This window comes from Pseudorasbora parva, chromosome 12 (assembly GCF_024679245.1).
Source record: "Pseudorasbora parva isolate DD20220531a chromosome 12, ASM2467924v1, whole genome shotgun sequence".
NCBI lineage: Eukaryota > Metazoa > Chordata > Actinopteri > Cypriniformes > Gobionidae > Pseudorasbora > Pseudorasbora parva.
This window is the reverse complement of record NC_090183.1, coordinates 24,072,551-24,087,496: the sequence shown is the minus strand read 5'-3', so window position 1 is coordinate 24,087,496 and position 14,946 is coordinate 24,072,551. Positions and strand designations below refer to the sequence as shown.

Below are 14,946 nucleotides of genomic sequence, written 5' to 3'. Positions count from 1 at the left end.
TTAACTACTTAGTATGGAGGTTAAGGTTATGGCCTTTTTAAGTTAAGTGTACTTGGTTACCAAGGAGACAACCTTCTCAAGAGCATGCTTGAGATTAAATGCAGAAGGAAAATATGCAAAACTTGCAGACAACAACAAAACAAGTGTGCAAATGTAATTTACTTGCATACTAATGCTAGCTAATAAGTTAGCCTTAAGACAAAGGAGCCATTTTAATTAAATGTTTTAGTCAAGTTTTTATATTTAAACCTTTGCAAGTTTAAAGTGCTTTCCTCAAACATAATTTCCTTGATAGAATATGATCATGTGTGGAAATTATATTGTTTGTTCAGAATGACAGCAATAGCAAAATTCACCTGTGATGCATGTAATGTTAGACATTGTTTGCGGACTAATTGTGTGAGTATAAAAAGGTTACAGTAACACTTTAATTTCAATAGTCCAATTTAGACAGTCTACTAATTGTAAGTAACTTTGCAACTATATGTCAATTACATCTCATTAGACTCTTGGACTCTTAGGGTGTTAGGGTTTAGGTTGATAGAGTAAGTTGCATATAGTTGCAAAGTAACTTATATTCAGTAGAATGTCTGTTGGGGAACCATCAAATTACTACCAATCCACTAATTCTCTAATGAGAGTTAGCTGACATGCATTTCCAAAGCTTCTTATAGAAAGTGGATAATCAAAATAAAGTGTTGCACAATAGAGTCCATAGTTTTGGCCCTGTAGACTAAAATCTGGTTTATGCATAATTGTGAGCACCATGTTTCTGCAACGGAAAACTGCCATAGACGGTTGAGGAAACACCACTACAGGACTAACTTTAGCACGGAGAGCCTGTGACTCTGACTCACTCTGACTCACTCACTCCACTCCACATCACGCCACTCCTCCTGTTATTCTCTCATTTCACAGCCCTCATTTAAGACCTTCATGTTTTAAATCCACAGGCCATTAAGCGAATCTTTAGGCCGTTTCACCTTGAGCTTTCCGAAACTCAAGGGATACACCTATGATTTCTTTACTCTTCACTTTATGGAATGCCTGAGAAATACCACTCTGTAACTTCATAACTTCATTTAATGCTCAGGGCATTAAATTGTGGATCTGATGAGAATATTAAATAGAAAGCTTGGGTGCTCCTCTGTGTCTTGATGGAATGTTTCAGATTCTCTCGAATATTACAGTAAATCTTACAGGCTTTATGTTTCTGCCAGCTGCTGTGAGGTAGATCCTCAGGTCTGCAGGTGTAGCAGAGCTCAGAGAAAGCCTTGAGATTGCAATGACATTGGACAGCCATGAGGGCTAGGGCGGTGCCTAGGCAGCAAACGTTATGGATGATATGACTGACATAAGGAAGAGTGAATTGTGAGCTGCACTGTGAATTTAATGTGCATGGAGCACAAACAAACAGACCTGACTGGAGCTGTAATTACCTGAAAGGTGTGGTCTCACTTTCACTGAGGACAGAATGCCACCTCACTGGAAATATGTGCTGTGAGCTTAACCTTAAATGTGGGAACAATGCTTCACTTCAACTACCAACTGGCAACTGCAAAAACAGTGTTGAAGACTGCACAATGAACACATAATGCAAATCAATATTTTCAATACTTGTATTGAAAAATGTCTTTTGTATTACAATGTTTTTTCATATGTTTTTGCACAGTCTTTGAGACATTTACAAATCTGTACCTCAAAATGGATGACATGAATAATCACACATTCAGATTATTACAGTAATTACATTTATTTTGCATTGTCAACATTATAAAAATAATGCATTTGATATAGACATGGAATGCAGAGAGAGAAAAAAACATTGCACTTTATCTATGCTTTTATGCATTATGGTTATATGATGAGCCATTTAAAGTGTGGAACATCTGACCACATTTTGTGTGCACATATACAGACCTAAATGTCTATGCTATTGTGCAGCTATTGTGCAAATGAGAATGCTGAAATACACTGAATACAAAACCATTTTGGGAAGTTGTCCTGCTATGTGACATGATTCATCTAACAGCTTTTTTACTAATTATTTTATATTCATTATTATTAATAAAAATACCATATAGTAGGCTACCTAAAAATACACAATATACAAATATAATATCCACGTCAGTTTTAAGATATTAAAAAATAATATGCATATATTGTGTCTGCGTGCAGCACTCGCCATAGTTATAATGATTTTAATTGAATGTGTAGTATAGGCCTACTGTTCTGTGTCTAAATAAGAAGAAAGAATACGGCGTAAATCTGGTGTGGTGTGTTTAGAAGGGGGAGAGAGATGACTTCGTGCCATAAAGTTGCATAATGTTGGTTTAAAGCTCTGCCTCAGGGGGAAGAGAATCAGAGAGTGTCATTGGCTGAGGACTCGCATCTGCCTCTCCCCTGAAAATACGGCAGATCATTTAAAGTCGGCTTGCATCCATTGAATCGTGTGAAACTGGATCTGGACTAAACCAGGAGCAGCTTCTCAAACCACATCTGTCTTCATCGCCTTCTTTGCACTTTCTAAACCAGGAAGGTAAGAGAACTAAACAACCATCACTTTTAGTCTCGCATGCCACTTCTTCACCGAGACTCCGAAAGACAGATGAGTTCAGCATAAACTATTTAACTCTTCTCTGAGTTATCGCATAATTTTATAGAACTTTCTGGAGTCTTTATGTGGTGTTTCACGGAAGTAGCCTATTTTAGGGGGATTTTATGGGCTGCTACGCAGAGCAGACCCCAGCTTTACGACGGAAAGTGAAGCACAGGAAATAACAGTTTCATTATAAATGTAGGACCCTTTTTATTCTGCTTGCCAATCCTTTATCTATATTTACTGCATACATGTAGCCTATAGTTGCTATTATTCATTCTACTGTGCAGATTATTACAGCATAGATGGGCTAAAAACTTCAAGCTAAAAATAATAATATTGTTTGCTAAAAGTACCTTCCTTCTTTAGACTTCTAATAGTTATCATTTATTAAATAATATAGCCGGCTAGAACTGTGAAATGTGGGCGTGTCCATACGGACATATTTTCCATTAAAAAGTTAGGCATATAACGTTAACGTAAATACGAAGGGTAGCCTTTAACAAAAAGTCACCAATAAATTATGTAATAAAACAGTCTACTTTTTATTGAAGTTGCATGCTCTGTCATATGCTTCATCTAACAGTTTTTCAAACAGCATTTTGCAAATTACTTTTATAGCCTTATTGTTATAAAACCAGCCAATATGCTACCTAAAATATAAACAATATACAAATATATTTTAATATATTTCTAAAATCTCAATTACATGGCTACGTGGTATTTGATCCAGGTTGAGCACAATGAAGGGTTACATTTGCACCGTCACTTCGTTCATGTCAACTCTTATGGTTTAAGGTAAATCGCACTCTTCTGACACCATGAATCTGTGTCTGGCTGATCTCAAGCACATGCAAAATGCATATTTTGCATGGAACTTTTTCCTGGTAAAGTCATAGGAACAGGGCACTGTCTGGCCACAGCTGTAATCATGCAGCATGACTCATTCTGCCTCACCCTGCTGGGCTACACACAATTGTACTACAACGGAGTACATCCAGCCTTAGTTGATCACATCACAACATTTTTCCCATGTAAATATAAACATATTCTCATGCTGTCCTCTGAGAATAAATGCACCTGATTCTCCTGCATTACTCTCAGTGAGTGCATGCACATATTTGCCTTATATTTAACTAATGGGTCTTTTGAATGCAATAGTTTACAGTTGCGTATAGAGTATGTTTTGTTTGTATTAGATGAAGAAATCTGACATTTTTAATATGAGTAAATAATAAGGGTTGCTATTTCTGATTTATCTTTTGTAAGATCCATTGTGTTTTTTATTACCCTTAGCAGTTACAACTTCAGAGCATTACGTCTTAGAATTGTTTGGATTAAAAAAAAAGGTTAATAGTTCAGCCCCAGCATTCTTGTATGTTCCAGGAATCATGGTTTCCCACAAGGAGTTCCAGAATGCAGGTAAAGCACCTGGTCTGCAGATTTGGAGAATAGAGAAGATGGACCTGAAACCGGTCCCCAAACAGCTCCAAGGAAACTTCTTCACTGGAGACGCTTATGTTGTCCTTTACACCACCCCTGCTCCATCCTACAATATCCACATGTGGTTGGGTGAGTAGAAGTAATCAATTGTCTAGTATGTGAGAAGATAGAGAAATGCACCTTAACACTTTTTATTTCAAATATTTCTCTGTGTCTGTTTTAACTGCAGGTAATGAGTGCTCTCAGGATGAAGGCGGAGCTGCCGCCATCTTTGCTATGCAGCTGGATGATCATCTGGGTGGAGCACCAGTCCAGTACCGTGAGGTTCAGAACAATGAGTCTATCGCCTTCCTCGGCTACTTTAAAACTGGAATTAAGTACCAGGTAATAATCCATAAAGAGAGCTGATTGAAAAAATACACCCAGCTCTGTCAGGTTTTGTTGCTGCTAAATCTGACAAAACGGTAACATTCTTATTTTCACATCCAGCGCTCCATTTAAATGCACCCCTTTTTCTCTGAGATGTATTATTATTTTTTGGTCAAAAAATATGTTGTCAGAAGAATATAATTTAATCTCCGCTTGCATCACTACTGTGTGTTACATTTCAATGATTAATAATAAAGCCTCTTTGACTAAAAGTTAATTAAAGGGATAGTTCACCCAAAAACATTATTTACCCACCCTCATGTTGTTCCAAATCTGCATGTGTTTTTTTTTGTTCTGTTCAACACAAAATAAGATATTTGGAAAAATGTTTGCAACCAAGAAGATTCCAAATATAATATTTTGTGTTCAGCAGAACAAAGAAACTCATACAGGTTTGGAACAACATGAGGGTGAGTAAATGATGACAGATTTTTCATTTTTTTGGGTGAACCATCCCTTTAAGGTCAATGGTTAACAGCAAGGACCAAATACAAAAATGTAAGAATTTGTAATTGAAATGCTCTATTGATGGACCACAAATCTAAAAAAAATAATGTGGTAATTATGATTTAGTTTTTTTACAGATAACACATTTGTTTATGTAGGAGGATCTCACAAACCACATTCAAATCAGTAGTGAACATTTTCAGAACAATTTTCCCTTGCAAATATCTGGCATGTTTCACAGTGTATTCCTTTGATAAATATTTCTTTGACAGTGGCCTTTTGTAATAAGTGATATATTCTATTTACACTTCCTATGTAAAAGTATCAGTTCTTTGCGATATGTGTAAATTGTAATTAGATGCTATTTATTCTTTATTTTGACAGATACATATATTTTCACCTCAGTATTGTTATACAGGATGCAAAAGTAAAAGAGTGGGAATGATTATATTTATTAAATTATAAAATTGTTCCACTTTATGGGACAATTAAAGACCTCCCTACACTTACCCCTAACCCTACTTATACCCTACTATTCTTATTAAACATTTTTTAAACTTATTAAACACTTATTAAACATCTTACTAAATATTATGCACTTTATTTCAACATTCTTTATTTTTATTGAGAGTAAATGCCTTTCCTATTGATATGTGATGGGAAAAGGGAGAAGAGCAAGCTCAGCAAAAGGCGGATTCGAACCTAGTTCGATCGCCTTTAAACCTAGCGGTCTGAGCCTTATGCTCTACTAGATATATCCCGGGAGAATTTTAAACATGTTTTTTTAAATCTTATGTGGCCCAACCAGGCATTGTTGGTCAGAGCTAGTGTAAAAAGTGCTTGCCAACAAGGCATGCTATTTGCACTTAGTGTAAATAGGCACTATTTATTTGCCCTTCCCCGTTAAAGATTAAGTCCTTTGTACTTTTCACTATAATGCCATCTGCAATTAATTTTCTGTGTATCGCAAGAATTTATGTAATGGTAGAGCCACAAGACATGGTGTATTTTGTTCAATGGCACGTTGTCTTTTTCCCCTACACAGCAAGGTGGTGTGGCCTCTGGCTTCCAGCATGTGGTGACCAATGACATGAACATTAAGCGTCTGCTTCACATTAAAGGACGACGTACCATTCGTGCCACCGAGGTGAATATGTCTTGGGCCAGCTTCAATCACGGAGACTGCTTCATCGTTGATCTTGGCAAGGTCAGAAAGTGATTTTACATTTCCTTAGTGCTGTAATTTTGAGAAATCCAAAACTATGATTTTGATTATGAAATTATTCTGATTTTCCTAGGACATCTACCAATGGTGTGGGAGTGAGTGCAACCGTTTTGAGCGGTTGAAAGCATCCGAGGTGGCAATTGGCATTCGTGATAATGAGAGAAATGGGCGTGCCAGTCTGCAAATGGTTGAGGATGGTTCTGAGCCAGAGGCTGTCCTTAGTGTAAGTCTTCTTCTACAAAACACAAAAATGATGTGCCATTGTGCTGCAAGTTTAAACATGCAGTATGTGGTAAGAATGAGGATCTGCTGTGGCTGGAAGTCAAGACATGATTAACTGGGTCAGTGGTGGCATGCATTACAATCTTCATTTAACGAAACACAGTTTAGAGAAAGACCAGAAACAGCACTGCCTTTCTTTAGCAGTTTGTTCAGGCTTTTTGAATTCTAAACTAAGGATACTGGTGACTATGAATTGGTAAGACTGCCACACACCTTGAAAGAGTTTATGAGTCCGCATGAAATGCACATTCACATTTATTTTCTAAATGCATGTTGTTAATCTTATTTTTAACAATTCATCCATGCATATAGCTAATGTTGCCGAATTACTAATATTTGATCATTCATTTTACTTGAAGGTATGTCACAATATGGATTAATAGATCTGTCACTACATTGTGACTTTAAACTGAATTAAAGTCCAAACCTTTGCCTCATTACCTTTAAACATCTTGTTCCAGAGCAAATGTTTTTTTAATGAATAGGAATTCTAAATTATATTTTCAAGAAATATCATAGACCATCTTTGTAGTTACAGAAATACAAAAAAAAGACATTGACACAACAAAGAAACAGAGACACTTGATAAAGTACAACAGAAAGAATCTGTAGACATTCACATGGCATGCCATTTATCCAAGGCAGTTAAAGGGGTACTTCAGCGCTGGGAAGATGAATCTGTATTTAAACTGCGTCATTAATGTAGTAGAAATGTGAAATTATTTTTGAATTTGCTGCTTTCTAGACTGAGAAAAGACAAAAAATATATTTTTGTCTCATGGGGATGAAAGACTACAATTCCCAGAATGCTTCGCTGCCCTGTGAGGACACTCCCACAGCCACCGCTACTGAATCACTTTTACTTTCCCACCATCGCGGCTCGTTCATCTTCATAAAATCAGTTCAGTTAGAGAACAGACACTACAATTAAAAACTGAAAGTGTCTGTTCAATATTTTGTGATTTAGGAAGTGTCACAAATGCAGCAGGAGTCAGATTACACGCATCGTGATGAGCTGAATGAGCTAAAGGCTTCCACGCTCGCGGCAGTAGTTCTCAGCGCGTGTTCAGTCTGGCGCATTTTCAGTTCATGCCTTTGAAAGATGAACTTTCATAGGAATTAACTTGAGAAGATAAAATACTCACTTTGCTCTCCGCCGGCCGCACCGTTTCCATGAAGGCCTGAGCCGAGCTGAGCTGTGAGTGCGACCCCATCCCCCATGTGAGAGTTGAAAACATGCGGAAATAGCTCCCTCTGCTGGCTGTAGTCTGTAGTCCGAACATTTTACTGATGACGCAAATCGACGATATTTGCGTCACCAGAGTAATTTTTCCAGAAATAAAATGCATAAATCTCTCGTCTCAGGGGGATATGAGAGGGGGGAGCATGTTCATTCGAATATACTCCAGGGTTTCTACTGATAGAAAGCCATATGCTAATCGCTGAAGTAACCCTTTAACAATGCATTCAAGTTCATGCATTCTCTGGGAACTGAACTCATGACCTGAACATTGCTTTTGCATTACCATGCTCTATGTACAGAAACAGAAAAAGAAAGCTGGAATAAGTTTGTCACAGTAAATATTAGTAAACGGTAAATATTTAAGGGAATTAGTGTTGCAGTCAGCAAAGAATGCCAGTTCATCTGGCTTTGATTTTGACTTCTTGCCTGAGGTTCTGCATATTAGTATTTTTTGTGTCCTGGGTTGATCGCCGTCATGGAGAAAACTGGTAGAAACTCTTATTGTGTTTGTTTATTTTTAGGCTCTTGGGCCCAAGCCCGACATCCCAGCAGGAAGTCCTGACGATGAGACGGCTGACAGAAGCAATCAGAAAAAGGCCTCACTCTACATGGTACATTTATTTACTATATGCATATCAGAGTTGCCTGTTTTATGCTAACTGTGTAGAATTCACTGCACGTTATAAATGTATGTATTTGTGTGTTCTGGGTTAGGTATCTGATGCTGCAGGCTCTATGAAGACATCTCTGGTGGCCCAGAGCAGCCCTTTCAAACAGGAGATGCTCACTCCCACCGAGTGCTACATCCTGGACAATGGAGTGGACAGCAAGATCTTTCTTTGGAAAGGTATTGTCAAATTTAATTTTAATATCCTTATATATACATGTATTTATTATCACTGCAAGGTGACATATACCTTATTGAAAGTTTCATCTATTCGAACCTTTCAGGACCGGATGCAAACACAGAAGAGCGTAAGGCAGCCATGAAGGTGGCAGAGCAGTTTGTCAAAGAAAAGAACTACCCCAAAAACACACAGGTATAAGACACTGGCCAGCCTGATAATGGAAGTAGATTAAGTAGAAGCCAAACTCTAACCAATCTAACTTTTTGTGATCAGATCCAGGTTATGCCGGCTGGAGGTGAGACCACACTGTTTAAACAGTTCTTCAGTAACTGGAAGGATAAGAATCAAACCACAGGTCCAGGCCAGGCCTACAGCATTGGCCGCATTGCCCGTGTTCCGCAGGTTCCCTTTGACGCCTCCAGTCTGCACTCCAACAAAACAATGGCTTCCCAGCATGGTATGGTGGATGACGGCTCTGGCAAGGTTCAGGTAAAAATATTGACCACCACACCATGCACCATACAGTCCTAAAACCCAGGGGAGAATCAAGGCCTGTTCACACCAATAGCGATAACTATAATGATATTAGCGTCTACACCAACGGACATTTGTATTGTAATTGATTTTTGTTAATTTGTTAATGTTTTAATCATTCATCAGCTGGAAAAAAGTGTTGTTACACTCTAAAAAATGCTGGGTTAAAAACAACCCAAGTTGGGTTGAAAATGCACTAACCCAACAATTGGTGTGAGTTGTTTTAACCCAGCAATTGGGTTGTCTTAAGCAACATTTAACCTAACCGCTGGGTTAAAACAACTCAACCGTTGGGTAAAATCAACCCAATTGTTGGGTTAGTGCATTTTCAACCCAACTTGGGTTGTTTTTAACCCAGCATTTTTTAGAGTGTAAAAAACAGATTCCAACAATATTGTTTCTCTGTGACATTGTCGTTATAATTGCTGCTATTTCATATTTAGAACTATTTTTAAAACTACATCTTCATCTTTGTAGTTATCGTCTTTGGTGTGAGAGGGCCTTTGGCGTTTTTGAGCCAGGAATTGCCTCAGGAAATGCTAATGGTGTTTTGGAATCAGGTTTTTAGTTTAAAGGTGCAGTCACATTAGAGAAATGTTGACATTTTGTTGGCAAAAAGTTCCAATGTTCATTGTCAGTGGTGTCAAGCACAGTTCACACAGAAGTCACTTTCAAAGCAAGCAGCTTTGGTGAACGTTGTAATTTCACATAGTACAGATAACACGAATTTCTGAAATTATTTGATTTCCACCATGAAAATTTATCTTGAAGAGACTTTAAAGTATTTGTGTTCAACTACAACTACATACTACATGTATGTCAAACCTGATTTTGATAAATGAAGTTGATAAATCTGAAGTTGATAAATAAGACAGCTGTTCTAAAATACACGAATCAAGACTAAATTGCTAATTACAACTCCATTCTAATGACCCATTCGAATTCGCTGAACTATAATTGCTTAAATTTCAAGATTGCTGTTGATTTTATCATTAATTACATCACTGCACTTGTATGAAGTTCATTGTTCTGGACCTCGGTAGGTGTGGCGGGTCGATGGTGGGGAAAGAGTTCCTGTGGATCCTTCTAGCTATGGCCAGTTCTATGGAGGAGACTGTTACCTGATTCTCTATTCCTATCGCCAAGGAAGCAAAGAGCAACACATTATCTACACCTGGTGAGTCAAGACAGTCACAGGACGACATGCCGGAATGTATTCATTAACCACTCGATTAGCCAATATTTACCCAATCAAGTCAATATTTAATATTCTAATTAGATTTACTGATTTTCACATCAGGCAAGGACTGAAGTGTACACAAGACGAGCTGGCTGCGTCAGCTTTTCTAACTGTCAAGCTGGATGATTCCATGGGTGGTACACCTGTCCAGGTACTACCAAACACAGGCCTAACTTCTTGAGTCCGGTCATTATTTCATACACTTATATATAAATTATAATAATTTACAGTGGTGGGCTGTCAGGGCCAGCAGGGCCTTCTCTGCTGGCCCTGTCAAAATCATTATATATATATTATATATATATATATAAATTTATTATTTTTTAAGTGTTTTCTATTTTAATATGTAATTTGTTCCTTCTATGGCAAAGTGGAATTTTTAGCATCATTACTCCAGTCTTCAGTGTTGCATAATCCTTTAAATCATTTGAATATGGTGATTTAATGCTAAAGAAGCAATTCTTATTATCACTGTTGAAAACATTTATGCTATTTAATATTTTTAAAGGAAACTCTGATGCATTGAAACAAAAAAAGCATCAATGTTTTGAGTTCAAAGTTCAAAAGAACAGCATTAGTTTGAAATATCAATCTTTTCTAACATTATAAGTGTTTACTGTCACTTTTGTTTAATTGAATTTATCCTTGCTGAATTAAAAGTATACATTTTCTTTTAAAAAAAAATTACTGACCCCAAACAGCAGTATATATTGTTTTTTAATAATACATTTTTAGATAAATTTGTCATAATTTAATACTCATTTAAATGTATTCTTTAAAAATATGAATTATTAATAAGGGTAAAGCTCATTAAAATTGTAATGTAATGGAAGTACCTGAAATACTGCTATCAACACTTTAGTAATCGTGGTAAAAATTTAAATGATACTTAGATTTAGTAATACATGTCATTGTAATCTTAAATTTTTTTTAAACTATGCATCTATAGTTTCCATTTTTTTTGAAGGATTTCTTGTTTTTTAAAAGGAAATAACAAGGTCTACTTGACTTAGAATTCACTGTTATGTTGTCCTTCAGGTACGCGTCACTCAGGGCCAGGAACCGGCCCATTTGATGAGTCTTTTCAAGGGGAAACCCATGATCATCCACTTGGGTGGGACTTCACGTAAAGGTGGTCAGAGTCGGGCTGCCAGCACACGCCTCTTCCACATCCGTCAGAGCTCCACCCGTGCAACACGCGCTGTGGAGGTCAGGGATGGCCGCAAACACACATGTGGATGAAGCCAGGAATGACCACCAGGCAATAATCTTCCTTTCTGACTTCTTTCGCTTTCTCTCTTTTCTCACCCAGGTTGAACCTTCTGCATCTAAACTGAACACTAATGATGTGTTTGTGCTGAAGTTCCCTGATGGCATCTTTCTGTGGAAAGGCGTGGCCGCATCAGAGGAAGAAATGGCTGCTGCAAAATACGTCTGCAGCTTCCTTGGAGGCAGTGTTACGGAAGTTTCCGAGGGCAAAGAGCCGGGTGGGTTTCTGCCTTTTATAAATGTTCAGACACTGTAATACAGTTAAAAGGCATTCCTAACCTAATCACGTTTCCTGTTACTTGGAACTGATTGGTCATTTTAATGTCTCTCTTTGTTCCTCCCAGCTGCATTTTGGTCTGCTTTGGGTGGAAAGAAGGAATATCAGACCTCTAAAAGTCTGCAGAAAAGTGTTAAACCTCCTCGTCTGTTTGGCTGCTCCAACAAGACTGGTCGTCTAATTGTGAGTTACTTCAGATGAAATGTGGGACTGATTCAAATTTCTTTGTTAAATGACTGCAAACACTATACATGTACCTTCTCCTTTTCCATTTCAGGCTGAGGAAGTTCCTGGAGAGTTCACTCAGTCGGATTTGGCCACTGATGACGTCATGCTTCTGGATACTTGGGATCAGGTTAGCATTTGAAATACTGATGACTTGACATTATGTCAGCATGAAATGATGTTTACAACACACATTACTTCTGTAATCTGATAAACTTCTGAGTGAGACAGGATATCCAACAAAAAAAAAGCAGGATGAGAAAAGATTGTATTTATAATCAGTTGAATGGTTCTTGAAAAGTGGGCGTTACAAACCAGAATGAGGCAAAGAATGAAGTTCAGCTATAGACCATAATCAGGGTAGTGCCATATTTAATGTTTTTCAGGAAGGAAAACGAGGGTGTGAGTGATAGATGTACACTGCGTTCAGTAGATTGTACTGTTGTATACCAACATACAGATTTTTAAGCTGATGAAACTAAATTCTCAAAAAAAGCTGTTTTAAAAAGTTGAGTTGTGAAAATTTTGTATACAGTGGACAATTATTATACAGTGGATGCCATTGTAAAGACTGTAACAATCTAACACAGCCTCATTTTCATCCGTGTTATATTTAATATGGTGTCTAATGTGACTAAGATCTATTGCTGAACTTTAAATGTAAGCTTAATCTTCTTCCCTTAGATTTTTCTTTGGATTGGTATTGAGGCCAATGAGGTGGAGCGGACTGGATCAGATAAAATAGGTAAGTTAAGATGATGAAGCACTAACCAACATAATATTCCCGCATACCTATAAAAATGACAATTATATTGTTAGAAAAACTCAGTTAAAGCACCAAAAAACTACATATCAACCGGACGAGTCCATGTGTAATGGAGGATTAAGTTTGGTTTAGCATTGGCACTGAAGTGTAATTCCTGATTGATAAATGTCATAAAATGTTTTTTTGCCATCAGCAAAAGAATATGTGGACTCTGACCCCTCTGGACGCCGTGGCACCCCAGTCATCACTATAAAGCAAGGCTTTGAACCCCCAACCTTCACTGGCTGGTTCCAGGCTTGGGACTCAAAGCTGTGGGACACAGACCCAATGGATCGCATCCGTGCTCGTTTCTAAAATGCACAAAATATTGCATACTATTGCATAGCTTCCAGAATACACACCTTGTGTGTTTCATGCTTTGGTGGTCTGAAAGGGATGCGGAAGGAAGACAGTATGCAAAAACCACTATGTACCGTATTTTGCTATTATTAACAACGTTTTGCCTTGTTTCTGTGCCTTGACTTTGCCTTGTTATACATTTAAGCTCTTTTATATATCTTTTTTTAATATAATTCTGTATTCCAGTGACCTTTTCAACCACATTGTCATTATGATTTTTTTTTAATTACTATTGTAAGGAATGAAGAAGGAAAATGTAGATTTTTATAAGACAACATTTATTTGTAATTGACAATTCAACAGACTTTGCATTTGGATTATTAAAAGTGTATTGATAATGCCGTACAAATATGCAAACTGAAATGTAATCTGAGAATATATTGTAGTTGCTAAAAAAATTATGTACCTCTACAATTATTCTGATTCCCAGCATATAATAAAAACAACCTTCAAAATACTATTGAGTTATGGGTTTATTGTTGTTGGCATTGTTTCAAGGGTTAATTATACATTACCTTTCAAAAGTTTGGGGTTAGTAAGATTTTTTAATGTCATAGTTGGTTGTAGCAAGGGAGAGTAGTTGAGGCAGGATCTAAAAGCAGCAGTCACTTTATTTAACAATAAACAAAAACAACAAACACTCAGAAGCGCAGGAGAATAACAACCAACTAAAAAAATTCAAAGAATGACAAACTGAGGGCTATAAATACACAGAGAAACTAAAGGGAACAGGGGAATGAAATCAAATAATTAGTCGCTGTGGCAATAAATGAGAGCATTATATAAACCCTGGAAACAAAGCTGTACAAAACGTTCATGAAAATGAAAACAGAAACCAAAGTGAACGTTACATAACTCCCCCTTACAAAAGGGGCATACTCTCAACATTAATGAGGGGGAAGGAAATTCTGGAGGAGGATGAGGAACCGTAAACAGACTAGACCCTGACCCTGACAGTGTCATTAGAAATCCTGTCCCCTTGTGAATTAGTGTCCGCTTAAGAACCAATGTGGCCGCTGTTTTAAATGACGTTTTAAAGTGAATGGTAAGTGTATTTTGGCGTATTGACTTGTATCACTTGTATAACCACAGTCACACACATAAAATAAACAGTTGAATTAAATTACCTTTAAATATATATATATATATATATATATATATATATATATATATATATATATATATATATATATATATATATATATTATCAAACATACTTTATCTGTTAAAAACAAACTACTCATAGCTTCACAACTTTTATCTTCGGTTACAGTATACTAGTATATGAAACATGATTTGCAAGACATTAAAGACTATTTTAATGACAAAAATGAAATGTGATTTTCTAAGAATTGTAATCAGGCTCTGAACAGATTACCCATTAAAAGTTATTTCAGTAAATCACTCTGTGGTTCTTAGTGGACACTATTTCACAGGGGGACAGGATTTCTCATAACACCGGTAAAGGGAGACACCAAGGTGAAACAGAAGGAGGGAGGTGCCAGGGAATAGATGATGAGAGAAGCCAGACTGGAGATGATGGAAGGAAGAGCCATTTGGCTGAAACTTGGGTTTGGGTGAAGCCATCAGTGACAAAGGAGATTTGTGGCTGGTAGAGCCAACGTCGACTGGAGACTTTTAGAATATGCCATAATCCAGATCAACATACCAGGTAGTGGAGACCTGACTCAGCTCACCCTCAGTTGTGGGAGTATAGACT

General features: G+C 37.2%; 1 protein-coding gene across 1 annotated transcript; it reads left to right on the top strand.

Annotated features, from left to right (window-relative positions):
- Positions 1-2,361: 2,361 nt before the first annotated feature.
- On the top strand, positions 2,362-13,683 carry scinla (scinderin like a). The gene is made up of 17 exons (XM_067459544.1): positions 2,362-2,539; positions 3,986-4,171; positions 4,272-4,426; positions 5,964-6,125; positions 6,217-6,366; positions 8,190-8,279; positions 8,383-8,515; positions 8,620-8,708; positions 8,790-9,005; positions 10,094-10,227; positions 10,351-10,441; positions 11,329-11,499; positions 11,603-11,777; positions 11,904-12,019; positions 12,114-12,191; positions 12,746-12,806; positions 13,021-13,683. The coding sequence occupies exons 2-17, from the start codon at positions 3,991-3,993 to the stop codon at positions 13,179-13,181; spliced, it is 2,163 nt and encodes a 720-aa protein (XP_067315645.1). The 5' UTR covers positions 2,362-2,539; positions 3,986-3,990; the 3' UTR covers positions 13,182-13,683.
- Positions 13,684-14,946: the final 1,263 nt, after the last annotated feature.